The following is a 27,235-nucleotide window of genomic DNA, read 5'->3' as shown; positions in this document are numbered from 1 at the left end:
ACAGCCCCTGCCAGCCTGGAGGGCAGAGGAGGCTGAGGCCAGGGCAGTGCTTGCCTGCTGGCTGGCAGGGGGCGGTATCCTAGACAGGCGCGGCGCGTGCTGCGGTCAGTGCTGAATTGATCCATCCAGCTGGGCTCACGCCGCACCGCAAGGCCTCCCCAGGCAGGGGGCTGGGCACAGCCTTGTGCCCGTCAGCCCGACGGACAGCGCAGGCTGAGTTCGACTATGCACGGGGGCCCCGGCAGCTGTGGAAGTCGGTGCGGGAGGAGGTCCTGGCCACCCAGACGCCTCTCTCCAGCCCTGGCGGTGGCGCTGTGTTGGTTTTGGGGAGCCAGGAGCTGTGGAGGGGGGACGCTGCTTGGCTCCCTGGGGTGACTGACCCCTTGTAAAAAGAAGCAGGACAGTAACAGCTGCTCCACCAAAGGGGCGTTACAGACGGTGATCCGCTAATGGGGCGTCGGGGGGGTCCCTGAACTCCCGTCTGCCGGTAATAGAGACGAGGCAGGGTCCGAAGTGGAGCAGGAATATACGGAGGGGTTACAGAGCAGCGAGTCCCCAGAGCACACTGGACACGTTGACAAGGTCGGTCTCAGTTCAAATCAGCTGCCGAGAGCAGAAGGCTCTGGAACCTACCAGGCAGGGTCAGAAGGAGATCCCCGGCTGGGCGCTGGAGTTGATGAGTTCAAACTGGCGATAGGATGTTCTTGTCACCAACCAGGGGGATTCGCCGTTAGGAGTCGAGGTGGGACATCCAGCTAAAAGCCATGCTCCAGTGCCCCCATGTGTTCCATGCCCGGGTGATGTCGTCCGGCCTGGGCTGTGTTTACAGTTGTCCTTTGAGCTGTTCTAGCACCCTGTGCTTTGAAACAGGGACATGGGAGTAGCCCTGGGGCTGGAGAGGTGCCTTTTGCTGCCCTTGTGACCGTTGACTCAGATTTAGTGGAGTTGTTCTCTGAAAATTCCCTTTGCACATGCTCTGGACAGGTTTGTTAGAGGCTCAACAACAACCATCTCCAAACGTTCTGTCTGCTCTGAACATGCTCCAGCCACGGGCTGAGCGGGGCTTCCCCTGGAATTGCTTGGGACCAGACTGAGCAGAGCTGATCTCTCAGTGCCCCCCAGGCAGTCTGGCGAGGGAAGAGGAAGCAATTGCATTGCATTGACCCAAATGCAATTTGGGGAGGACAGGAAAAGAGCAGGCTGGGAGAAGGAGGGGACATACTACAGAAGTGGTCAGGCTGGGGGAGGGACGGGGGGGCAGGGGCAGGAAGGGTCTGTGCCCAGAGAGCACACATCCCTCCAGAGCCCAGGGTCCCTGAGCACCAGCACTCCTCTGCTGTCAGCCTCACTGGCAAAGTGTGACTCTCCCTGGCGGAGAAGATAGCAGCCTACTACTACTTCAGTTACTCAGCGAGCTCCAGTGATGGAGGTCTGTGCTGTGGAGCGAAAGGCTCTACCCCTGTAGATGACCCAGGCAGGGCTCTGCGTGGTTCTGTTATCTCTGTTTGCTTTTTAAAAACACTGGAAGTTACATAAAACCCGCCATGGAAAGAATGGGAGCGAAGCAAAGTCGCACACTCTGCATTGCGGCAAAGCCTTCGTTACCTGGGCACGTGCTGCGTGGGGCCACGCGTCGAATGAGGAGGACACAAGGAAATCGTGAATCGACTCACCTGGTCCACCCATTGCGCACGCACAAGGGCCGAGTGGAGGTTGTGTAGGCAGCTGGAGAGCTGGCATTTCCCAGCGTCTTGACTGGGCAAGCTGACAGTTCTGCCAGGGGGGATGTCTCTCCTTGTGGTTCCAGGTAGAAGCCAGTCGCTGACTGGCAGGGTTCAGAACAGCTGTAGCTGCCCGGTTTTGGTGTCCTGTCCTCTCTCTGGACTAGCTGGTCCTGGGTCGTGTCGGAGACGGGACCCTGGGCTGCTCCGAGCCAGCCTGGTGACTGCTGCGCTGTGCGTGTATTGTGCAAAAACCGCACACGGCTCCTTCGGGGCCCAGCAGGTTCGACCGGCGGCCTTGTGCTGTGTCACACAGCTGCTCCCAGGAAGATCAGGCTTCTCTTTTAGCATCCGGAGCCAGCTTCATAGCTGTGTCCCCCTCACGGCCAGGGCCGCAGCGAGCTTCCCCCATTGGAGCACAGAGAGCCTGGAGGGGGCTGGCTGCGTGGGGCTGGCTGCGTGGGGCTGGCCTGTGGCCGTCACCTGGAGTAGGTCAGCTGTGGCATCGGCACGTCGTTCGGTTCTAGCTCAGCACGCCCTGGGCTGTAGCCCGTGGCAGGTGGTTTCCAGCCCCAGCCCCGCTCCTTTCCTGATTGAGGTGGGGGTTGCTGCTGTGGGGGCCTGGACCAGGAGCCTTTGAGGTAACCTAGTGGGTAGAGTCCCAGTTGTGAGGGGGGCTTCCAAATCCAGCCGGGGTGGGGCGTGGCAGGGGGCAGAGCATATTGCTGCTGGTTGGGCTCCCCCCTCAGCCCCTCTCTGTTGTCTGGGGTAGGCGAGGGCTGTATGCCAAGTGTGGAGGGCAGTGAACCAGGGCCCCCCACGCGCCCCCTCTGCTTGGCTGGCTCCGGGCAGTAACGCCTTGCGGGGGTTGCTGCCGTCGGTTTCCAGGGCTGCCGAGCCCAGCCGGGGAGCGGGTGGATATCCGGTCGGGAGGTCGGCCTTTCCCCTGGCAGGCGGGTGGGCGCCATAAGGTGAATGCGGGGGGCAGGGGCCGGGTCTCCTCCCCTCACCGTGTGAACGTGCCCCAGCCCACGGAGTGGGGCCTAAGTGCTCTGCTCCTCTTTCATCCTGCCTGCAGGCGCAGGGGGCGGGTGTGTGACGCGGGGCCAGCAGGTCCCTGCGTTGCCTTTGGGGGGGCAGCGGCCGGGGGAGCGTGCAGTGAAGGGCTCTCCTCTCTCCTCCCAGGCGGCACCGTGACGCAGCAGGTTCCAGTGCAGACCATCCAAGTGCATCAGGCCCCACAGCAAACGTCTCCATCCAGCGACAGCAGCACCGACCTCGCCCAGACCTCTTCCAGTGGAACAGGTAACCTGCTCCGCGGCGGCTGGCTTGCTGCCCCCGGCCGCTAGGCCTGGCTGCGCTTCCCTGGCCGTGCAGGGCTGGTCTGCGCCCTGCTCAGGGTGTCGGGAAGTACATCACAAAAAGTGTTGTAGCCAACATGAGGGAGTTCTTTATTGTTCTTTGTCCTAACACAAAAAGAGGTACTGATCACAGAACTAAACATGAAGGGTCTCTTAAGTCCAAGTGATCGTCAATCATATTTATAATGTGCAAGCAGAGTAAAATACAGACCAGTAATATATATTGTTGGCTTCAAAAGAGCCAATTTCACAAAGCAGTTTACGATCCACGTCAGCTGGTGGGAAGAATTTTATCGGATCAGTGTGAACGATCGTTGGGAATCATTTAAGAACACATTACTAGATGCCCCAAAAGTCTCCATTCTTCGAGTGCTTGTTCGTGTCCATTCCAACCAGGTGTGTGTGCGCCGCGTGCACGACCCATGGAAGATTTTTTCCCCCTAGCAGCAACCGTAGGCTGGCTGATCAAGGGCTGATCCAGGGCTCAGGTAGAGAGGCAAGTTGCCTTCATAAGAGCGTCTTTTGATGAACTGGGACTGCTACTGAACGAGGGGAAATCAAAGCTGTCCCCAGTTCAGAGGACAGTCCTTCCCAAAGTGAGATTTCTAGCCCTGGGTTACATTATTCGAGGTCTCAGACAATTCCCCACCACCACAGCATGGAACTGCCTGAAACTTCTAGGACACATGGCTGCGTGTACCTACGTAGTACAGCAGGCCAGACTCAGACTTCGACCTCTTCCGTCATGGCTAGCGTCCGTGTATCGGCCAGTCTGGGACAGTTTAGACGGGATCGTAACCCTGCCTCGCCCAGTACTCGACTCCCTGCTGTGGTGGCTCGACCCGCAGGTGCAGGGTCCCCTATACCAATCTTCAGCCATCCCTCTCTCTAGTGACGGACGTGTCAGACTTGGGCTGGGGGGCACATTTGGGAGACCTCAGTACACAAGGCCTCTGATCTCAGGCGGATCTCACTCTACACATCAATGTCCAAGAGCTGAGAGTGGCGCGCCTAGCATGCCAGATCTTCTGAGCCCACCTAGCAGGGGGCTGTGTATCAGTCCTGACAGACAACACCACGGCAATGTTTTATATTAACAAACGGGGGTGGGGGTGTGTGTGTGCACACTCCCCTCCCCTGTGCCAGAAGCCCTCATGCTGTGGGACTCGTGCATTGAATGTTCTACACAGCTGCAAGCATCGTCCCTCCCTGGGGTACAGAACGAGCTGGCGGACCATCTCAGCAGGTCGTTCCATGGCCACGAGTGGTCCCTTCGCCCGGACACAGAGAACTCCATCTTCCATCAGTGGGGCTTTCCCCAGATAGACCTATTCATCACACGATGCAATAGTTCTGCTCCTTCCTGAGTCACAGCCCAGGCTCCATCACGGGCACGTTTGGCTTCCCCCTGGGTGGAGGAACGGTCTCCTATACGCGTTCCCGCCCGTCCCTCTCGTTCACAAGGTGCTCCTCAAGATTCGCAGGGACCAAGCTTTGGTGATCTTGATAGCTCCAGCCTAGCCCCGCCGGCACTGGTACACATCACTCCTGGAAATGTCCTGCCACCCTTCCCGGACCTAATAACGCAAGATCGCGGCCGCCTCCAACATCTGAACCTCCAGTCGCTCCACCTCACCGTGTGGAAGTTCCCTAGCTGAACCCAGTGGAGCTGTCCTGCTCTGATCAAATCAGACAAGTTCTCCTTGGCAGCAGGAAACCCTCCACGAGAACTGCCTACCTTGCCAAGTGGAAGAGATTTTCAGTCTGGCGCAGCGCCTTCCGTCCCCAACGCTTGCCTTGGTGCCACTTATCCTGGACCATCGTCTCTACCTCAAGCAGCAGGGGCTGTCCATGTCATCAATAGGGGTTCACTTGGCTGCCATCTCCGCCTTCCATCCAGGCGCAGACGGCTGCTCGATCTTTGCCAACCCGTTGGTCAGCCCTTTCCTTAAAGGGCTCGACAGATTATACCCGCAGGTCTGACAGCCTGTCCCGGCTTGGGACCTCAATCTGGTCCTATCCAGATTTATGGGGTCGCCATTTGAGCCCTTGGCAAAGTGCTTCCTGCGCGCGCGCTCTCTCTCTCATACAAGGTGGCGTTTCTGGTAGCGATAACCTCAGCCTGGAGGCGTTTGAGCTCAGGGCCCTACCATGAGTCCCCCTACACTATGTTCCATAAGGACAAAGTCCAGCTCAGGCCTCCCCCGGCTTTTCTCCCAAAGGTTGTCTCCCAGTTTCACATCAACCAGGAAGTCTTCCTGCCTGTATTCTACCCTAAGCCGCACATGAGTGGCAGGGAGCAGAGGCTTCACTCACTGGATGTCCCTAGGGCACTAGCCTTCTACAGCGACAGAACGAAATCATTCCGAAAGTCCGTCCAGTTATTCGCGGAGGTGGCGGACAGAATGAAAGGTCTGCCTGTGTCATCGCAACATATCTCGTCGTGGATCATATCCTGCATTTGGGAGTGCTACAGCCTGGCAGGGGGGCCCGCTCCTCCGATCACTGCGCACTCCACCAGGGCTCGGATCTACTCAGCAACATTCCTGGCGCAGGTTCCCACCCAGGAAAGCTGCAGAGCAGCGATGTGGTCCTCCTTACACACTTTCACCACACGCTACGCGATTACCCAGCAGGCCAGAGACAATGCGGCCTTCGGACAAGCAGTGGTCCAGTCAGTGGATGACTCCGACCCGCCTCCTGAATTTAGGCTCGGGAGTCACCTGGTTGGAATTGACATGAACAAGGACTTGAAGAAAAAAAGGTTACTCATCTTCTCGTAACTGTTCTTTGAGCTGTGGTGTTCACGTCCATTCCAATACCCACCCTTCTACTCCTCTGTCAGCGTAGCCAGCAAGAAGGAACTGAAGGGGTGGCAGGTCGGCAGGGCCATGAAGGCACGACAAGAGGGGGTGCCCAGACCCACCCGACGGATGCTGCTAGGGGAAAAATGTTCCGGCTGTTGTGCACGCGGCACGCACACATCTGATTGGAATGGACATGAACAACACATCTCGAAGAACAACAGTTACGAGAAGGCGAGTAACCATTTTTCCCCTAATCGGAGAAGAGGGCCGGACTGGTTGAAAAACTGATCTGACTTGGATGGAAATGAAGGCAGCTGTTAAAAAGTATATTGTGACAGGTTCGGTCAGAGAGATCCCCTTGGGACAGTCACCTGATGTGCTGGAATTACCTCTGAGCCCGTTTTCCCTGCCAGCTTGGGACTCCAGAACCCTGTCTTGTTGAGCCAGACACGCCAGCCTGCTGCAACACAGACCCAGGGTCTGAACCACGCCCCCAAAGCTGCAGACTTTAAAAACAGCTCCGCAGGTTACCTCTCCAGCACCCAGACATCCAGTTTCCAATGGGATCCAAACCCCAAATAAATCCGCTTTACTCTGTATAAAGCTTATACAGGGTAAATTGTTCGCCATCTATAACACTGATAGAGATGCACAGCTGTTTGCTCCCCCAGGTAGTAATCACTTACTCTGGGTTTATTAATAAACAAAAGTGATTGTATTAAGTATAAAAAGTAGAATTTAAGTGGTTTTAAGTAATAACAGATGGAACAAAGTAAGTCACCAAGCAAACTAAAATAAAAACACACATGTCTAAGCCTTCTACATTAAGAAACTGATTACAGGTAATATCTCACCCTCAGAAATGTTCCAACAAACTTCTTTCACAGACTAGACACCTTCCTAGTCTGTGCCCAATCCTTTCCCTGGTACAGTCCTTGTTCGTTCCAGCAGACATCTCACGTGGTAAGCAGGGGCTTTCTCATGATTGGCAGCTCCTTTTGTCCTGCTCCACTCCCTTTAATGGTTTTGGCACAAGGTGGGGATCTTTTGACTGTTTGTTCCCACCCTCGCCTCATCAGTGGAAAAGTACAAGGATTAAGATGGATTCCAGTATCATGTGACATGGTCACATGTCACTGTAAGACCCCTAGTCTCCATGCTTCCTGGGTTGACCCACACATATGAAGGCTTGCAGGTAAATAAACCATTTACAACCAATTGTCCTAGTCACTGGGAGCCATCAAGATTCTAAACCCCCATTAATGGTCCACATTTTGCATAATTACAATAGGACCTCAGAGTTGTACTTCATCTTTCTAGCTTCAGATACAAGAATGATACATGCATACAAATAGGATGAATATATTCAGTAGGTTATAACCTTTGTAATGATAACTTACAAAGAGACCTTTTGCATAAATCATATTCCAGTTGTATCATATTTACAGTCATAAGCATATTTCCATAAAACAAATGGAGTGCAACATCACTAAATTTTATTTATATGAAAAAGAAATGGAAGAAAGGGGAAGTTGATAGAAATGTCTATAAATTAGGAATTGTAGAAAATGGGTAAGGGAAGCAAAGGGACACGGAGAAATCTGTAGCAGATATAAGGACAATAAGGAGGAGTTTTTAAAATATATTAGGAACAAAAAGAATCCTGACAATGGAAATGGTACAATTATCAAAAAATAACACAGAAAAGCCAGAAGTTCTCAATAAATATTGCTGTTCAGTATTTGGGGAATAAACAGATGATATAGTCTCATCATATAGGGATAACATACTTTCCCTTTCACTAGTATCTCTGGAGGTATTAAATAGAAACTACTAAAGTCAAAACATTTTGAAATCACCAGGTCCAGATAACTTGCATTCAAGAGTTTTAAAAGAGCTGGCAGAGAAGCTTGCTGGACCATTAATGTTGATTTCCAATAAGTCTTGGAGCCCTGGGAAATTTCCAGAAGACTGGAAGAAAGCTAACATTGTGCCAGTTTTAAATAGGTGAATGGGATGACCCAGATAATTATAGGCCTGCCAGCCTGCCGTCAATCCCAAGCAAGATAATGAAGTAGGCTGACCAGATGTCCCGATTTTTATAGGGACAGTCCCGATTTTGGGGTCTTTTTCTTATATAGGCTCCTATTTACCCCCCCCCCCCCCCCCATCCAGATTTTTCACATTTGCTGTCTGGTCACCCTATAATGGAGCCTCTGATACGGGACTTGATTAATAAAGAACTAAAGGAGGGTAGTGTAATTAATGCAAATCAGCGTGGGTTATGGAAGGTGGATCCTGTCAAACTAACTTGATACCTTTTTTTTTTTTTTTTTTTTTTTTTTTTAATAATGAGATTTCAAGTTTGATAAATGTAGTCATGTTGTCGTAATATACATTGACTTCTGTCAGGGGCTTGACCTGGTATCATGGCATTTTGATTACAAAACTAGAATGATATAAAATTAACATGGCCCACATGACATGGATTAAAAACTGGCTAACTGATAGGTCACAAAAATAACTGGGACTCATCGAGCGGGTGCATTTCCAATGGGTCCCACAGGGATTGGTTCTTGGCCCTGGGCTATTTAACATTTTTATCCATGACCTGGAAGAAAACATAAAATCATCCCTGATAGTCTATAGATAACACACAACTTGGGGGACGGGTAAATAATGAAGAGAGAGGTCTCTGACTCAGTGATCTGGATTGTTTGGTAAGCTGGGCGCAAGCAAACTGTGTTTTAATATGGCTAATTGTAAATGCATCTCTCTGGGAACAAAGAATGTAGCCATGCTTACAGGATAGGGGCCTCTATCCTGGGAAGCTGCGACTCTTGAAAAAGATGCGGGGGTTGTGGTGGGTAATCAGCTGAACATGAGTTCCCTGTGTGACGGTCTGGCCAAAATAGTCAACGGGAGCCTGGGATACATCAACAGGGATCCTGCGTAGGAGCAAAGAGGTTGTTTTATCTCTGTCTGGCACTGGTGTGACCACTGCTGGGATCCTGTGTCCAGTTCTGGTGCCCACAGTTCAAGAAGGATGTTGATCAGTTGGAGAGGGCTCAGAAAAGAGTCACAAGGATGATGAAAGGGTTAGAAAACCTGCCCTAGAGTGATAGACTCAAGGAGCTCGATCTATTTAGCTTAAAGAGAAGGTTAAGGGGTGATTTGAGGACAATCTACAAGAGTCTTCACGGGGAACAAACATTTAATAATGGGCTCTTCAGTCTAGCAGACAAGGGTCTAACGTGATCCAATGGCTGGAAGTTGAAGCCAGACACATTCACACTGGAAATGAGGCGAACGACTCACCCAGGGTTGTGCTGGATTCCCCATCACGGGCAATTCCTCAATCAAGTTTGGCTGTTTTTCTAAAAGCTCTGCTCCGGGAATGATTGGGGGCCGGTGTCTGGCCTGTGCTCTCCAGGGGCTCAGACGAGGTGATCCCAATGGGCCCTCCTGGCCCTGGAATCCAGGATCCCCAAACCCGCAAACGCCGAGCTAAGGTCCCACATAGAAGAAATCCCAGCCTGGGAACGCCCAGCTGATGCACCCAGAGCAGCTTGTGAGGTCTCTTAGAAATCCCCGAAATCTAATGCAGGCAAATCACAGCTGGGCATGAATCCTCATGGGCCGGCTACTCCAGGGATGCAGGGCAGGGGACGTGGGCCAGCGGAGGCTCTGGGGGTGCAGTGCTTGTCCTGCCTAAGGAGCGCTGTGGAGGGGCAGTGCAGGGGGGCTGCAGGTCGTGCTCTTCCTGGGGAAGCCCCTCCCGCTCCTCTGACTAGCGCTTGCTCTGTTTTCCTGCCAGTGACACTGCCAGCGACGATCATGACTTCATCTGTGCCAACCACAGTGGGAGGCCACATGATGTACCCCAGCCCTCACGCCGTGATGTATGCGCCCACCTCAGGCCTGACAGACGGGGGGCTGACCGTCCTCAATGCCTTCTCCCAGGCATCCTCGGCAATGCAGGTCTCCCACGGACAGGTCCAGGATCAGGGTAAGAGGGCTGCTCCCGATGGTGCGCCAGACTTCCCTTGTGCATGGTCCCCCGTCCCCCCCAGTGCATCCAGCCCCCGCCCACATGTCCGGCCCCCGCCTCCATCCGTCTCCGGATGATCCTCTCTGCCTGCTGGCAGCAGGGGAGTCGCCCTCTTCCCCAGCAGTGGGGGCTGGATGTGCCAAGAGCCGTCTGTCACCCCCAGGGCCATTGAGAAGGGTGGGGGAGAGCAGCCATTTTGAAAGAGGGCAGCTGTTGAGTGGGGCTGGGTGAAGCGTTCAGGCAAGCGGAGCACCAGCAAAAACTGACCCTCAGCCCTAAGAGATGACATCAAAACCGACCCATTGCCCCAGACCTACTCGCCAGGGACGGGAGGTGTGGGTGGGAACATGGGGGAGCGGGATTTGGGGAGTACATGGGGGGCAGGGAGACTTGGGGGATACGCACAATGGGACAGGAGGGGCATTTTGGGGGTGTGGGTGGGGGCAGAAGGAAGGGGGATTAGGGAGTGCATTTGGGGGTGGGAAGGGGATTTAGGGAGGGTGTGCAGTTGACATGGGGAACAGGAAGGGATGGGGGATTTGGGGGTGTACGTGGGGGGAGGTGAGAAACAGGAGGGGAAGACAGTTTCGGGGAGCACAGGTGACTTGGGATGGACACTGGCTCCTTTGTGCTGCCTTGGCGATGGAGAGCAGCAGTAAGCCCTGGTGAGCCGGCGCTGCGCATTGTGGCCGCTTGGTCTGGTGCGGAGCGGGGTGACGCAGCCAGTGCGCATGGCCGAACCACCTCTCAAAGCCTCGATGGCAGGTGTTTAACATGGCCCGCCGCGGCGTTCCCCGGGGCCCGGCCCGCTCCGCCGCGACGTTCCCCAAGGCGCGTTCCCTGGGGCCCGGCCCGGCCCGCCGCGGCGTTCCCTGGGGCCCGGCCTGCCGCGGCGGCGTCCCAGGGTGGAGGATCTAAGTGCTGACTCTGTGTGGCAGGTGCGGTCCCCCAGGTGTTCCTGACAGCCCCATCGGGCACTGTTCAGATTCCGGTCTCAGCCGTCCAGCTTCACCAGGTAAGCACAGAGCAGTTTGGTGGGTACCTCGCCCACGCCACCCATCCGGCCTCTCCCCCACACCAGCCCTGCGGATGTGTGCAGGCCGCTGCCCCTCCCCCTGGCCGCAGGGATCCCCAGGGTAACGGGGGTTGTCCCAGGTACTGTGCCCAGTGAGCTCTGACCCTGGGAAGGGAGGTGCTCTGAACACAGTCGGCCTCTGGTCTGCGGCGCCCCCAGCCTGTAGGGGAGACGGCAGCAGTCTAGGTGCTGGGCCACGGATGGGACAGGACCAGAGCCTGGGACGCTTGTTGGCAGCACGGGTGGGTGAGCTGCACCTTCTCCCCGCTGTTAACAGCGCACCCTCCGAGCCCTGAAGCATTGCTCTGTGGATGGGGAGGCCTGGCATTGGCCCCCCGTGCAATGGGTGGCTCTCCGGGTGGGCCTGTACCCCAGGTCCCTGGCTGCACCCTGGGGTGGCCGCATGATGCTCCCCGGTGCTCTCTCCTCCCTTCTCTCTCCAGATGGCTGTCATTGGCCAGCAGTCCGGCAGCAGCAGCAACTTGACAGAGCTGCAGGTGGTGAACTTGGACACGTCCCACGGCGCCAAGAGTGACTGAGAGGCCCTGTGGTGCCCCGGCCCGGGAACTGCGGCAGCTGCTGCCAGCCGGGTGCCGTCCCTGGCCCGTGGGCTGCGGAGCGTCTCGCCGGCGCCGGGATCGGCAGCGATTCCCTCTCGTACGGACTGCATCACTTATTTATTGTTGCCTTTTCACGTTTCCTTCACACACACGCACGCACACACGGGGCGCGGGGTGGAGCTGAGCCAGGGCCGGGCTGCGTTGGGACGCTGCGTTTCCTGGGTTTTTCTCATGGCAGCCAAAGAAACTCAGCCCTCGAGGGCAGGGCTCCCCCGCCAGGTCCGTAAACAGCCCGGCGGCTCCAGCTGCTGTTTGCCAGGAGTATTCGCCCCGAGCAGGGCACAGGCCCAGTAAAGCGACAGGAACAGCCCCCACCGAAGGAGCTCTCTTCCCAGGTCCAGTTCTCACCCCTCTGCCCATGTGCCAGGGAGGGGTAGAGCGGGTCCAGGCAGCGTGCCTTCAGCATGGCTGCCTCCTGCAGCCGGCAGGCTGCTCCCGGGGGCATCCCAGGCTGAGTCTGCTCCCCTGCCAGGGCATCAGCTCCTCCCCAGCTGCTCTCCTGCTGGCAGGGTGGGCTGGACAGGACCTGCTCCTGCCCAGGTGGCACCACATGTGCCAGGCCCTGTGGCAGAAAGCAGCCCCCCAGCAGCGATAGTGCAGCACCGTGGGCGAGATGCTGCCCTCGCCTGTAGCCCTGGCACTGCTGGGACACAGCAAAGCGAGCTCCTGGCACAGTCCCTACAGCCCCACCGGCCCCGTGCAATGCCTCCTTGGGCTTGCGTGTGTCCCTGGGGAGCTGTGACGCTGTCCCAGCACCGTCCATGAGGAGCGGGGCCAGGGGGCGCTGCGTGGGGTTGATGCTGAGAGGAGCCGAGCTGGAAGTAAATGGTGGTTTGCATTTCCCATGATAAATGTCTCTTGTTCCGCCTGGCCAAGGCAGTTGCTTTTGTGCCCCCTGGACACTAGCGAGCTGTCTGGGAGGAAGGTAACCTGGGCGTGGGTCCCTGCGCTTCTCAGAGAGCCCTGCAGCCCATGGACATAAATCATCTCCATGGGACGCTCCAGGGGCCACCCTGTGCTCTCGTTCAGGTGCCGGGGCTGGGAAGACGCAGGTATGTGGCGGCAGGCTTGCTCTCTGTGCATCGCAGTGCTGCCTGGCTCCTGCCGGGGGCGCTGTCTGCATCCGGGCACAGTTCCTGCCATGGTTAGTGCTTTCCAAAGCACCATTTCAACGTGAGGTGGAGGAACCAACTGAAACGTTCAAGGGAAAAACGACAGGGCCCCGGAGCTGCCGCACAGCCTGGCCCAGGAGGCGAAAGGGGGGCGGCGCGGATTCCTTCAGGCACCTGGGAGGGGCGTTGGGGCACCCCCGAGGGACAGTGCTGACCTCGGGAGGCGCTTTGGTCGTGTGGATGGCTCCGCTCGGAAGGAGCGTCCTGTCCTGCTGGGGAGAGGAGAACGTAGGGTGCAGTGAGCGGCTCTTTGGGGAGAGAGGAGGCTGCTGACTCCTTAGGGAACGAAGCAGCTACTGTAACTTTTTTAAATTAAAGACGAGAAGCCTTGAAAAAAAAAAAAAAGACTTTATTTTTCTAAGTGTTAAACTCAGTATTTATGTAATTCTCAAAGGAATTAAAGTCCGGCTCCTGTACAGTTTTCATGGGGTTTGTACCACGGTGGGGGGCGGGGGGTAGGGACAGGAAGGGGCCTTGCTTTTTAATTTGTATTGTAACCTTGGACATGGTTCCTCCAGCATTAGCGTTTAAGCTGCCCGCCCCAACGTGCCCACAGGTGCTAGGAATTGAACTGGGGCACCTCAGCCGTTCCTGCCGGTTCGGAGCGTGCCTGCGTCCCTTGGGCCAGTCTGGGTTGGCCTGCGTGGCGGGCAACCCGGCCCCCGGAGAGCAGGGAGGGGATGGCTCCTGCGGGATGGAGGAGGGAGTCCGGCCTCTGCTCCCTCCTGCTGTGTGGTGGGAAGGGGGGAGAGGCTGGCGCGAGGCTCCAGGGCCCTGTCTGGTGTCGGCTGGAATTGGAAGGGCGCCCTCAGAGCCAAGAAGGGGACAGGGCCTAATGGGGCATCTGCCCCTGGCACCCCACTCCCTAAAGCTGCTGTCAGTCTGGGAAACAAGTGCCTCCAGCAGTGTGTTTTGAGACCACGCCGGGAGAAGTTTCCAATGTCCCTGCGAAGCCTTAATTCTCCCTGAGCTGGGCAAGAGGCCAGCGCCTGGTCCTGGGCGGGCGAGATGCCAGCGTTTCAGGCTGCTGGCTCTCCTGTCCCCCCGGGGCCGTTCTCTGCCCTTCACACCCTTCTCAGTAACGCACACAGACATGGCTTTCCCCACCTCTGCTGCTTTGAGGAGAGGGTTCGGCCTCTCGCCAACCCTCTCCTTGTGCTGTTCCCTGGGGAGCTGGGCAGGTCCCCTTGGGAGCGTGGATGTCGTTCCTCAGCCCTGGGGAGCTCCCCGGAGTCTCCTCCGAGCCAGGCTCTCCGCTCCTCTGTCTGTGCAGCTCCCGGCTCCAAGCAGCAGCTGACCCGTTGTGGGGCTGCGTAAGGCGGGGTGGGGGTTAGAGCCCAGCCATGGCTCAGGACGATATGCCCAGGTCTCCCTGTGGAACAGAGCCACTTTTCCGGGCAGCACTTTCCCCCTCGTGTTGCTAACCAGGAGTCAGCCCAGGGCAGGGAGGGGGTCTGGAGCTGTTGTCTGGCCTTTCCCCCCTGCTTTTCTCGGGCTGACGCTGTGAAACTGACCCCCTGGCCAGAGCTGGAATGAGTTGATTAAAGCCCCCGTGCAGCGTCAGGAAGTGCTCCCCCTCCCCTCCAAAGGAAATGCAGGTTAAACGCTAATGCTGCATTTTATTTAAAGTGCGGACTTGTCAGAACACTTGTGTATCAGGGATGAAATGGCATTTATTGTGTGGTGACCTTTTTAGTTCCTTTTATTGATTGTTTTGGGTTTGTGTGTGTGTGCGAGCGTGTGCTTGGTTGTGTGTGTGCGTGCGTGCGTCCGTGTGTGTGGTGGTTGTGGTTTTTTGTTTTGTTTTTTTAAAACGTTTCCAGGGCTTTCTGGAAGGATGTGGACGTAATCACAGTACTATGTACAGAGCTTTCTTTTGTATTAAAAAATACTCTTTCAATAAATGTATCATTTGTGCACAGATTGGGTGGTCGTGAGTCTGCTTCTAGGCACCGGGTGCTTAAGGAGACCAACTCGGGAGGGCCGGAGGGGCTGAGACATGCCTGGTGTATGTCACTCCTAGTTGTAAGTGATTTCACACGAGCAGAAATGGCTTGATTATAAGTTAAAGAAACAAACTGGGTGCCCAGGCCAGATGGCAAAGGCTGACTTGCTAACGCAGCCTTCTGAAAGCCAATCAGACAACTGCAGATTCAACGCCAGCCTCTCCCACCGGCTCCGCTGCACCTGACCTGACAAGTGAACATTTGGGAGAAAGGTTTAGTGTTGATAGAGCAGATCTTCAAATCATTGGCAATGTCCTTGGGAGCATGTGTTGGGGCGTCTTGGGGAAGGCTTGTGGGGAATTTTTAATAATTAACAAAGCAAGGAAGTTCCAAGACCCACAGCCTCCTTGAAATGGAGTGAAGGCTGGGAGTATTAGTAACTTGAGAGTTTAAAAAAAAAAACAAAAAAAAAAACTTACCAGGAGGCTGTAATTCTTACTAACCCAAGTGCCACGCACCCAGGAAATTCAGACATGCAGCTGCAGTTGAAAGAAATCCAAACTTGTAATGCTCTGGGAAAGCACCATGGAGGCACCCAAACAACCTTGACTCTGCCCCCAAGTCAGGCCCTTCCATAACTCTCATTGTGACTAAGCTTTTTAGTGACGGAGGTGACAGCTTAGACCAGTGGTTCTCAAACTTTTGTACTCTTGCCCCCTTTCACACAGCAAGCCTCTGAGTGTGACCCCCCCGCCCTTATAAATTAAAAACACTTTTTATATATTTAACATCATTATAAATGCTGGAGGCAAAGAGGGGTTTGGGGTGGAGGGTGACAGCTCGTGACCCCCCCCATGTAGTAATCTCGCAGCCCCCCGAGGGGTCCTGACCCCCAGTTTGAGAACCACTGTCTTAGACTAAACTGATTTTTAGAGAGACACTAGGTTTTTTCCTGCCATGAAGTCACTATAGGGCAGAGTTGTAAATTTGGCATTTCCTGACTTTTGAGTGCTGGGTTTTGCTCTACATTCTGAACAGAGGAGTCTTTTGTATATAATTTCCAAGGGTCTTTTAAAAGAAACCTCTAATGCCCTCACTCCACCATGGTCTTGATTAAACCCAACCCCTTCAGTATGGCAGCACAGACCCTGCCCACGTGAGTTGAAAGATTAGTTTTATTTTTTCTAATTAATGGAGCTATCCCATCTCCTAGAACTGGAAGGGACCTTGAAAGGTCACCAAGTCCAGCCCCCTGCCTTCACTAGCAGGACAGAGTACTGATTTTGCCCCAGATCCCTAAGTGGTCCCCTCAAGGACTGAACTCACAACCCTGGGTTTATCAGGCTAATACTCAAACCACTGAGCTATCTCTCCCACTGTTGTAGCTGCCGGTGGGTGTAGGCTCTTGTGCTCTGTGGCCCAGCCATGGGAGTGTGTAGCACACTGAAACGGGAGTAAAGACAGCATAGCTGAATCTGTAGCCACACTGCCTTTCAGAAAGAAGCTGCCACAGCTAAGAGGTTGAGTCTCCCATATTAAACACCTGGGTTCTGTTCCCAGCGTGGCCAGGTGTGAGGGATACGAGCCACGGATGTGACCTCAGGTTTACGGTAGGCCAAGACCACTCAGTAGGAAAGTTCCTGAATAAATAATTATCAATGCGGTCAGAAGACAGCTGTGAAATCGTAGTCCCCCATCTGGTGCATCTTCCCTGACCCCCACGGCTAGCTAAGTGGCTGAGGAGCCATTTTGTCCATGTCCTGGCTGGAAGAGACACAGGTGGGGTGGTGCTTGTGCAGTACTCATTGAATGTTCAGGGTTATTGACAGCAGGCTGCAGTCAGCAAATTGCAGATGGGAAATGACAATTTCCAACTGCTCCTAATTGCCAGATCTGAACAGATTGACATGGGGCCAGCAAAAGGCATTTCCCTGACCCCAGTACATCCCTCTTGCTGAACTATGGAGTCCTGCTGCATATCATGGAGGAACTAGAGGTCTCAAAAAACAGTCTGTAGAATTGTAACGGAAAAGCATAAGGTAACTAATATAGCAATCACTACCACGGCACCCTGCCGTTCTCTGGGTGGAGAACTAAAAGGAATTCCTGAGCAGGGCTTGGGGCACGGTGATTACACACACACTTTCTCAGCATGCTAACAGATACAACTAGAGTCACAATGCTAACAATGGCTACTTTCATGTAAAGACTGTGGCTCAGAGCTCGTCTGTGAAAGTTAAGGTTATATTATGTATGTGCACTAGATTTGTAGGTCTGTTTCTAACTGGGTGTGTAGAATTATTTTGTTCATTAGGAAAAGATTGCTGTTTGGATGGGCTTGCACGCTACAGTGAGGAATGCAAGACATCTCACTGGGTAGCTAGATGGGATGGATGCTATTTAGAGCCCTGAGGAACCCCTAGAAGAGGAGTGGACAAAAGAGACACAAGGACTGGTCACAGAGGTAAGACGAAAACCAGGAAAGAGGGTGTGAAAATCAAGGGGTAGATAGAATCATAGAGAGCAATCAAGGGTAGTGGAGAAGTCAAGGAGGATGAGGACAAATTGCAGGCTCTGAGATTTGGACACGTCTCTGGAGATTTCAGGGAGAGCAGTTCCGGTGGAGACCACATTGGCTGGGTCCAAGTGTAAATAGAGAGGAGGAAGGCAATGGCCAGTCCTCTGTGAGGCCAGAGAGTGGAGGGAGACAGTGGGGTAGGTGGAGAGACAAGCAAGGTTAAGGGTAGTTTTTTCAGGATGGGGAAACGGAGGGGACAGAGCTGGACAGACCAGGGCCCAGGTAGAGGATTGGAAGTGGAGAATAGGCCATTAACCTGTGTCAGATCTCGTCAATAGCCTCTCTGAAGAGCAAGGTCTCCCAAGTGCGCTGGAACAGCATGACACTTTCAGAAGCTGTTGTTCAACAACTTTCCACCCGTTCCCTATTTACGGTTGTGTTACACTCCCCTGAATCAGGGACCCCAGGGAGCTCAGCTCAGCCCCCATCCAGGCTCGTTGGAGCATGAACTGTATTCTTCAGTGTTTGCAGGATGGGGGATGACTTACAGAAATAAGGATTTTGAATACATTTTCAATTACAAAAGGGGGTTGGAGAGGGGGAAAATCACATGATACTGAAAGGTCAAATTGAATGTTACAGGAATGTACAAGCATTTTAGGTATAGGATTCTTTGGGAGGGCTGAAGCTAGTATACCCTAAAGGCTCAGAAACTAACAGAGCAAATTAAAAAAACACCATGTCTGTCATGTAATGACTTTGGGGTGAATAACTAATGATTTTTGAATGCTTGTCCTTGTCAGTCTATCTTGGGGTTGAGTATCTGTATTTAGTAAAATGTACAGTACAACTTTGTGCCCTTAAGGCCAGGTTTTTTTTTAAAGGTATGTATTTAGGCATCTAGTGGGATTTCAAAACACCTAGTTACAGTCAATCTTTAACTCCTGTGAGCCCACAGAATAAACGGTTTTTCTTTTGTTCATAACAAGGAGCAGCCATTGACAATTACAAACGAGGTGGCGATATTGCAATACAGGAATGTTACAGTAGGGGTGACCGCGGAAGGCTTGTATGCGGTGTAGGTGCGTGGGGGTCCCAGGTCTCAACATGGCTCTTGAAGTTCCCAGCAACTATTAATATTTCAATGATTACAGACTATTAAACTATACATGAAACAGCACAATGCCACCCAGCTGCACGATGTTAACACGGGTCAATGATGAAGTGCTAAAAGTAATAAAAACAGTTGAAAAGTAAACAATGTAAAGGCGGGAAATGCAGTTACAGGGGCATACCAAAAAAAGACAGGCCAATTCAGGCAGTCAGAATCGCAGCTGTGTCTCTGCGATTTGCTATGAGGCTTTCTGCACTCCTAGCCCTGTGCAGAACACTGATAAGGGATTCTTTGCATGCAGTGCTGTTGTAGACGGGTCGGTCCCGCGATATTAGAAAGGTGGTGGGGAGGGAATATATTTTATTGGACCAACTTCTGCTGGGGAGAGAGACAAGCTTTCCAGCTGACCCAGATTCTTTGAAACACTACAAAGCATAGGTGCTGGAACAAAGGGTGCTGGGGGGCGGCTGCTGCACCCCCTGGCTTGAAGTGGTTTCCATCATAGACAGGGTTTACAGTTTGGTTCAATGGCTCTCAGCACCCGCACTGTACAAATTGTTCCAGGTCCCCTGCTACAAAAATGAATGACTATGGTAATGGGGGGGGGGGGGGAAGAGTGTCTGGGGAAGACTGGGGGCTGCGCGGGAAATGCCGGAGGGTTGCGTGGGGAGGATTGGGGGTGGCGCGGGAAATGCCGGGGGGCTGCGTGGGGAGGATTGGGAGCGGCGCGGGAAATGCCGGGGGCTGCATGGGGAGGATTGGGGGCTGCACGGGAAATGGTGGGGGGCTGTGTGAGGAAGACTGGGGGCTGTAGGGAGGATTGGGGGCTGCGTGGGAAATGCTGGGGGCTGCGTGGGGAAGGCTGGGAGCTGCGTGGGAAATGCTGGGGGGCTGTGTGAGGAAGACTGGGGGCTGTGTGGAGGATTGGGGGCTCCACGGGAAATGGTGGGGTGCTGTGGGAAGGATTGGGGGCTGCGCGGGAAATGCCGGGGGGCTGTATGAGGAAGGCTGTGGGCTGTAGGGAGGATTGGGGCTGCACGGGAAATGTTGGGGGGCTGGGTAAGGAAGGCTGGGGGGCTGCGTGGGAAATGCTGGGGGGCCGTGTGGGGAGGATTGGGGGCTGCACGGGAAATGGTGGGAGGCTGTGTGGGGCAGGCTGGGGGCTCTGGGGAGGATTGGGGGCTGCATGGGAAATGGTGGGGGTCTGTGTGGGTCAGGCTGGGGGCTGTGGGGAGGATTGGGAGCTGCACGGGAAATGGTAGGGTGCTGTGGGGAGGATTGGGGGCTGTGCAGGAAATGCCGGGGGGCTGTATGAGGAAGGCTGGGGGCTGTGGGGAGGATTGGGGGCTGCATGAGAAATGTTGAGGGGCTGGGTGGGGAAGGCTGGGGGCTGCGCAGGACATGTTGGGGGGCTGTGGGGAGGATTGGGGGCTGTGTGGGGCAGACTGGGGGCTGTGGGGAGGATTGGGGGCTGCACGGGAAATGCTGGGGGTCTGTGTGGGGCAGGCTGGGGGCTGTGGGGAGGATTGGGGGCTGCACGGGAAATGCTGGGGGGCTGTGGGGAGGATTGGGGGCTGCTCGGGAAATGCTGGGGGGGCTGCGTGGGGCGAAGGTTTCTCTGCAGCTGCAGGCACACGCGCAGCGCACAGTCCCGGGCGGGGCTGGCACGCGCCGCGCAGGCAGGAGGGACCAGCCCATCTCCCCCCCCCCAGCAGCTGCCCCGACTACCCAAACGCCTCAGTTCTGCGGCGCATGCGCGCCGGCGTTCGGCCGTCCCCCAGCTCCGACCCGTAAGCGAAGCTCGCGCCGCGCATGCGCCGCCGTACCCGGAAGCGGAGCGCGGCCGAGGCGAGGACGGGAGCGCGGCGCTGACTGGCCAGGTGCCGGGCTCGGGACGGCGGCGGGGCGCTGGGGGCGGGTCCGGTGGGGCCGCGCGCTCCGGAGGGGCCGAGCCCCCCCCGCGCCGGGCACCGCACAGGGCCTGGGCTGCGGCCCGGGGGCGGGGTCGCGCCGGGCGCACGGAGCCCCCGCAGGGCCCAGCAGGACTCGGGGCGGGGCGGGGCGGAGGAGCCGGGGCGCTGCAGCGGCGGCAGGGGGGCGGCGAGTGGCCGGGCCGGGAGGGGGAGGAACGGGGGCTGGCCCTGGCCCTGGCCCTGGCCCTGGCCCGAGGTGTGTCTGTGACCGCCCCGCGGGAAGGGAGCTCTCCTGGCCGGAGGGGCGGGCGAGGGAGCTGGGATGGGGCTGGCACTGCCGGGGGTGATGGCAAGAGCCGTGGCAGGATCATTGTGCAACACCCATTCTAGCCCGTGTCCACACGCAGACACACCCTTATAGGCTGCAGCTCCCTGCCCAGATGCCTATCTCGGGGGCAGGGGGCTGGCTGGCTCTTTGAACCTCTCTCCTTGTGCCCATCAGGGGGTTCGGTGGGCTCCCTAGGGCCGCGTCTGGAGCACGCTGGAGGGTCTGTCGCTGATCAGTGAACTAAGGGTACTTCAGGAGCGGGGAGGTGCATGGTAAAAGGGACAGGTGGTTAAAGCAGGGGGTGGGAGCGAATTAGTAGTGGGCTTGGAGGGGAAGGTATCAAATTGGTTGGAGAGTCCAGCGAGCCGCAAGCGCTTGGAAGAGGGGTGAGGCCGGCGTGCTTGCTGAATGCTGCAGCAGCGTGGAGTTGTGCTATTCCCAGCTGCAGAGTCCGCACCTAAGCGTTCATTAAAATAAGAGTCGCCATGTGTTTGTGAAGACTTCCTTGCAAATGTGAACTGCGTGTAACCAGTGCAGTGGTTTGAGTCCATAGACCGCCTGAGGAGTTGCCCCATTCATCTCACTGTGACATTACTCTGAACCCTCATGGTACACCTCTAGCCCGATATAACACGAATTCGGCTATAACGCGGTAAAGCAGCACTCCGGGGGGGGGCGGTGCTGCACACTCTGGCGGATCAAAGCAAGTTCGATATAACGCGGTTTCACCTATAACGCGGTAAGATTTTTGGGCTCCCGAGGACAGCGTTATATCGGGGTAGAGGTGTATTTACTATTTCGCTGCTGAGAACTTTAGTAAAACCACTCAGCTGTTGAACTTACCACACAATCCTAAAATGCCTGTCGAGGTGCCTAAAGCCCCAGCTGTTTCCTACCCAGCTGCCAAAACCTCCCGCTTCACCTGACAGCTTTTGTGATCACAAAACTCGGTGGCACATTACGAACGCTGAAAATGTGAGGACAGTGAAGGGAGTGCAATGTAAGATCAGAGTAAATGATGCGGGAGCTGTTGTGTGTTATTTCTTTCCCTGTTTCATTCGGTTTCTAGTCTATGTAAGCTGTTTGGGGCTAGCACCTTCTTTTTGTTCTGTATTTATACAGTATGTGGCACAAGGGGATCCTGGCCCTGGCTACTACAATATATGTATAGACTACATAATGGCATCCACTGTTTAATTCAGAGGAAGCACCCACAGAATCCCAGCTCTGCTGTACCAGGGTGCTGTGGAATCCAGGGACCGTGCTACAGGATTTAGGTCTGGATGTGCCCTCCCTCTGCATCTCAGTACAGCCCTCCTTTGCATGCAGAGGCCTCCCTCGAGTTGTAGGAAGGATGATTGTTTCCTTGTGTGATGTCTGCTTGTAGACAATGACTCAGAGAACTGATCCAGATCCAGCTAAGGTGCACAACGTTTCTCCTTGTTACCAGCTCCCTTGGCCATGTGGGTAAATGATTCAGGCGGCATCTATTCATTCCTCCCCGCTGTCTGCCACATGGACTCCATTAGTCACTCTCTCCGTGTTAATGAATGTAACCCAGCATCATGAATAGTACAGAGATTGGTGCTTTACATGCAGTCTGGTCCCCAGGATCTTTGAGAACAGTGCTTCGCACAGCGCATGTCCTATCTGTTCATACTGATAGGAAGTTTCCTCTCACAGGCTGGCCGCTGGCCCCCAGCCATAAATAAGGCTGCAAGCCAGAGAGGCGCTTGAAATGCAGAAATGGCAATAGAAAAGCAAATTGAGTTTCTTGGTCCGCATGTGTCAAGGTATCATGTCCATGGTACTTGCCTCGATGTGAGGTCTGGCTCTGGTGAACCTTCCTGTTCAGTACCAGGAAAACTCAGACAGTTTGCATGCAGTTTAGGGAATGACTGGGTCAGTGGGAATTGATTTATTCAGTGAGATTCATTTACTGTATGTGTATTGAACCTAGGAAATTCTGTTAATGACTTTTCCCCTTGGGGAATGATGGCGAATGTTGAGCTATTTGCTGTACAAACACAGGGAGTGGCTGTCTCTGCCCTGAAGAACTTACAGTCCAAACACACAAGTCAGATCAAGTGTGGGAGGGAAAACAGAGGTGGTGACTTGCTTAAGGTGACATAGCAGGTCGGTGGCAGGGCTGGGGGGAGAACATGCAGAGCTCTCCATCTCTAGTCCCCTCTCCTACCAGCTGGGTCTCAGAGGTTCTTCCCTGGAGAGCTCTCTCCCCGAGCTCTCGACCGGGGTTCCTAGGTGGATCATAACCTGCTCCTGCCTCTCTCTCTCTGCACAGACATTCCCCGTCATGGTGGGCGAGAGGAGGAATGGAAACCTGCTCGTGCACCTGGGGCCCACGCTGCAGGCCCACCCCGAGGAGCTGATCCGGCAGCGCCGGGGCCATGATGGCCACACCGAGTACCTGATTCGCTGGAGCATCCTCAGCTTGGAGGAGGGCCCAGGGAGCAGCACCAATGCCTCTTCGGCGGAGAGCAAAGCGGAGAACATCCTGATGTGGATGTCGGCAGAGGAGGTGTATGCCAACTGCCCGACGCTGCTGGGCAAGAGGAAGCCCGAGGGGCAGCGGGTGAAGGAGGAGAAGGCGCCCAGCACGTTCCCTCCGGACGTCACGCTGGACGAGGCCTCGCTGCTGGAGATGAAGGCTGACGTCAGGAACCTGGTGCAGCGGGCTAGCCGGCAGATGGCCGGGCCCACGGGCCCGGAGTCCTCCATCCTCAACACCATCCACGTGCTGAGCGCGTACGCCAGCATTGGCTCGCTGACGGGCGTCTTCAAGGAGACCGGGGCCCTGGACCTGCTGATGAAGATGCTGTGTAATGAGGAGAAGCAAATCCGTCGCAGCGCCGGCAAGATGCTGAGGGCCCTGGCTTCACACGACGCAGGTGAGATCTCCTGGGCAGGAGCCCCAGAGAAGGGCTGGGCCAGGCCCAGCTGTACTGGGGGGATCCTGGAGCTCTCTGGGAAGGGGAAAAGATTGGAGCTGGGTTTCCCCAGGCAGCAGGATCTTCTCTGGGACCCTGTTCTCTTCTGGGTGGCTGGGGAGGAGTTGGGGCTGGGGACTGTTTCTAATATGTGGGCTCAGTACTCTGAGAATCTGACTGGCTGCTGAGGGCCTGACTTGCTCATCTCGAGGTTGCCCAGCAGAATGTAGAACTCAGAGGCCTGAATGTGTTTCAAGGTGCCTCCTAGGGAGGGAGAAGTCCCGTAATTGATCTCCAAATGCTTCCAAGGCCAGCAAACTCATCAGAATTTCTTGGGAGGAATGAGGCAAAGCAGTGAGCAGAGCGAGATGCTGAGAACAAGGCATTGGGACTGCACTGCTGTGGGAGACCTGGGTTTAGTTCCAGTTGTCTTTCGTCTGCTGGGGGTACTGGACAGCCAGGCCCCATGCCCATCTACGGTGCTGCCCCGGGCAGCCTAGAGCAGCATTCTGGACTCTGAAGCCCATGTCGCTGTGTTACCTGGTGCTCCTTGGAGAATCCCAGTGGAGTTTGGGAGCTTGCACAGAACCTTCATTTCCCGCTTGCCGTTGTATCCTATTTGATAAGCTAAAACTTGATGCTAAAAACATTTCCGAGCCTCTTGTTAGCGAGTGGCTCAGGGACGTGGATTTTCTGTGTGCTCCTTGGAAGAGCCTGGTGGTTTCCCTGTCTGCCCCTCTGCCTTGGAAGGATTTTTTGGCTCATCCTGCCTCCATTTCCCCAAGGACAGTTCTTGCTGGCAGTGACTAAGGCCAGATCTACACTACAGACCTATGTCCACCCCCCTGAGTGACTTTATACCAACTTAACCCCAGTGTAGACAGCGCTATGTCAGTGGGGCAGCTACCGCCTCTCGGGGAGGTGGATTGCACTGACGGGAGCGTAGGAGAGTCTTCACTTAAACACTCCAGTGGTGCAGACCTGCCCTCCGTTACCAAGCAGCAGAGCTTCCTTCACACCCAGCCCCAGCTAGGTCCGCAGAGCTCCGGTGTCCCTAACAAAGCATCAAGCAGCGGGGGAGTTCCCACCCCACAGAGTTCCTCGCCTCTCCTGCCCGGCTTCCTTCCCCTTCTTTCCTTAGACTTGAGTTTTTGTGGCACATTTGGTCTGTCTCTGGGCGTGAGAACAGCTAATAAGCTGGTCCAATCAGAGATACTATCTCACCCGTCTCCAGCTGCAGCCCCTCGAGAACTCAGCCCTGGCAAGTGGACCCGTTCTTGTCGCCACAGCCAGCCTGTCGCTGTCTTTCTCTCTCTCTCCCGTTCCTCTGTCACCCCTCCAGCCAAGAGGAGGAGACAGCTAGCTCTGGTGGGAGGACAGGGTCTGGTCCTGTGCAGTTTGATCTGGCCAGGGTACAGTAATAGTACCAAACAGGCAGGTGGAGAGACACTGCCCCTCTCACGCAGGGCTCGGGGGCGATAAGAGCCTAAGAAGCTGCACAGCAGCAAAACAAGCCCCTTCTCCTAGTTCTGAGTGATCCTCCCCGGGGGGGGGGGCAGCCTGGTTCTGAGTGATCCTCCTGGGGGGACGGGGGGGGGGCACGGTGGTCTGGTTCTGGGTGATCCTCCCGGGGGGGTCTGGTTCTGAGCAGGAGACCCAGGAGAGGCTATTGCCACGTGAGGGCTTTGAGCCGAGCGCTCTGGAATTACACTGATCGGGGGAACCTCCTAGGCCACAAGACAAGTGTTTCCCCAGAGACGCTCAGGCAGAGCTGGTTGAATGGAAATTCAACACGCAGGGCAGGAGTTTAAATAGACATGCTCTGATGGGTTACCAGAGACAAGCTGCAGTACGTCCAGGAGAAACGCCTGCTGCTAGCACCCAAGCCCCCCCAAAAGAGAGAGGGCTCCTTTCCCAGACGGAGTCATTTCTCCTGCCCTAGAACCGGTAGTAGGTGTTGTAGGCACAGGGCGGGCAGGGCACCATTGATGTGGTATCTGGACACCAATGTATAGGCACAGACAAGAGGTAGGTGCCTGGCACGGTCATGTGGCAGAGGAGGACGCCATTGGCACTTTGTGCCTAATGCTTCCTCCAGCACCCACTGATCCTGTGCATAATGCCAAGGTCTAGCTCTTGCAAAAAGCAATTCAGGCCTGGGGACCAGGCTCAGATTTTCTTGCTGCCTTCCTGCCTGGCAAAGGGACACTATGCTAGCGGGTATTGACGGTACTGTTTCAAGGGGATGCTTCAGAACTAGCCAAGGTTTCCCACTTTTGCTTCATCCCAGTCCCCACCTTCCAGGGGTCCCTGAAGGCAAATGAACATAGTGGGGAGCAATCTTCCACCTACTCCGTATCGGTGCCGGTCAGTAGATCTGTGAAACGCCATCAGAGCTGTGCCCGATGCTCTAAAGACAATGAAACAGGAAGAGTTCCCTGCCCAATGAGTTTCCAGTCTGACGTGCTGACTGGGTATAAGAAGATGTGGCACTGCGCAGGGCCGTGTGTGGTGGGGTGAGAGCTGCTTGGCTGTGGCTAAAAAATATTGGTGCAGAGCTATGCAAATTCTGTAGAGCAGCTGTCCAGGTTGTGCTTGTGTACACCACCACTCCCACTAAACCTTGCCCTCTTGATATACAGGTACGTGTCTCGCTGCTCTGTCTGGGAGGCCATCTGGCAGCTGCCCGGTTAGCAGCAGGGAGTGGTTGTGCTCCTAGCTGGGACAGAACTGAGTGGACACAGCCTTGAGGAGGTTGTTCCGGGGCTTGCAACTGCATGACAGGGAATGGGCCTGGTACGGAGAGGCCCAGGGTAGTGAGTGATGGAGTCGGGGAAAAGCACACGGGTGTCCTTCAGCTCAGTTCAGTGAGAGTTTATTCAGTAACAAGCTCTGTCAGTGCAAGATGTCGCCGGACCCCTCAGTTCTAATCCTGCTCCCATTGATATCAGTGGAAACAAGCGTGGGTCTTTAATTAGCCACTTGGGGGGGATTTTGCAGTGTGCTTGAATTGAGATTCCCCCCTCCGTCCTGCTCTATCCAGGGGCAGTGGAGACCCTGCTTGGGGCAGGCAGGGAGCAATGCTGGTGCTGCATCAGACCATCTCAAATCCTTACATCTGCCAAGATGATATCTGGATAGCTTAAAACAGGCTGACTTTTCTGCCACGCCAAAGGGGCGACCCCACAAAGAGGGGGCACATCTGTAATCTGCCTTTGCTGTCTTGGGTTATTAGTGAGCAAAGACATTCTTCATGTTCTGAGCCCTTCTTCGCCAGCTGCAGGGGCTGTGCTCAGACTTCACACACACCCTCAGGAAGTGCCAAGCGTGGCACGTGGCAGCCCCAAAGGACACTGGTCAGAAAGTTACGGGCCCATCAATACAGGGTGATAAAATCCCAACAACACCTGCAAGGCCACCTGCAGAGGGTTTTAAAAAAACGCGCTTGTGCCTTTTGGGTTGTGTCTGATGACAAACGGGGCCTGAAAGGGCTTTTTCCAAAACCAGGGGTTTTCTGTGGCTTGTTTTATTTTCTCCTTACGATACGAGGTGTGTACATTTTGTAGTTTTCCGGAGGACCTGCTGGGTGTCTGAGAGCTTGTGTAGGGTGAGTTCTCTCAACTCAGAGGCATGGGCGTTGAATCTTTAGCTGGCGGGGGTC

At 55.2% G+C, this 27,235-nt stretch overlaps 2 protein-coding genes across 8 annotated transcripts in view; both read left to right on the top strand.

Annotated features, from left to right (window-relative positions):
- Positions 1 to 13,209, top strand: part of SRF (serum response factor) — a 31,620-nt gene extending 18,411 nt beyond the window's left edge. For 2 of the 3 annotated variants that reach the window (XM_065589864.1, XM_005293567.5), the window contains 4 exons: positions 2,907 to 3,026; positions 9,707 to 9,898; positions 10,879 to 10,955; positions 11,459 to 13,209. In XM_065589864.1, the coding sequence (XP_065445936.1) occupies positions 2,907 to 3,026; positions 9,707 to 9,898; positions 10,879 to 10,955; positions 11,459 to 11,554 (485 nt within the window). In that variant the 3' untranslated portion in view covers positions 11,555 to 13,209. The remainder of the gene's footprint in view (positions 1 to 2,906; positions 3,027 to 9,706; positions 9,899 to 10,878; positions 10,956 to 11,458) is intronic. The other variant, XM_042852776.2, reaches the window with a different exon arrangement.
- Positions 13,210 to 16,612: 3,403 nt separating this feature from the next.
- Positions 16,613 to 27,235, top strand: part of LOC101951064 (cullin-9) — a 65,474-nt gene continuing 54,851 nt past the window's right edge. For 2 of the 5 annotated variants that reach the window (XR_010599997.1, XM_065589860.1), the window contains exons 1-2: positions 21,387 to 22,049; positions 22,929 to 23,535. Coding sequence is in view for 3 of the 5 variants with exons in the window: in XM_065589860.1 (XP_065445932.1) it covers positions 22,017 to 22,049; positions 22,929 to 23,535 (640 nt within the window). In the remaining 2 variants the exon portion in view is untranslated. Of the gene's footprint in view, positions 16,793 to 20,106; positions 20,266 to 21,386; positions 22,050 to 22,928; positions 23,536 to 27,235 lie in introns of those variants that run through there. The other 3 variants (XM_065589862.1, XM_065589861.1, XM_065589863.1) reach the window with 3 other exon arrangements.

Source organism: Chrysemys picta, chromosome 3 (assembly GCF_011386835.1).
Source record: "Chrysemys picta bellii isolate R12L10 chromosome 3, ASM1138683v2, whole genome shotgun sequence".
Taxonomy (NCBI): Eukaryota; Metazoa; Chordata; order Testudines; family Emydidae; genus Chrysemys; species Chrysemys picta.
This window is presented reverse-complemented; position numbering and strand designations above follow the sequence as displayed.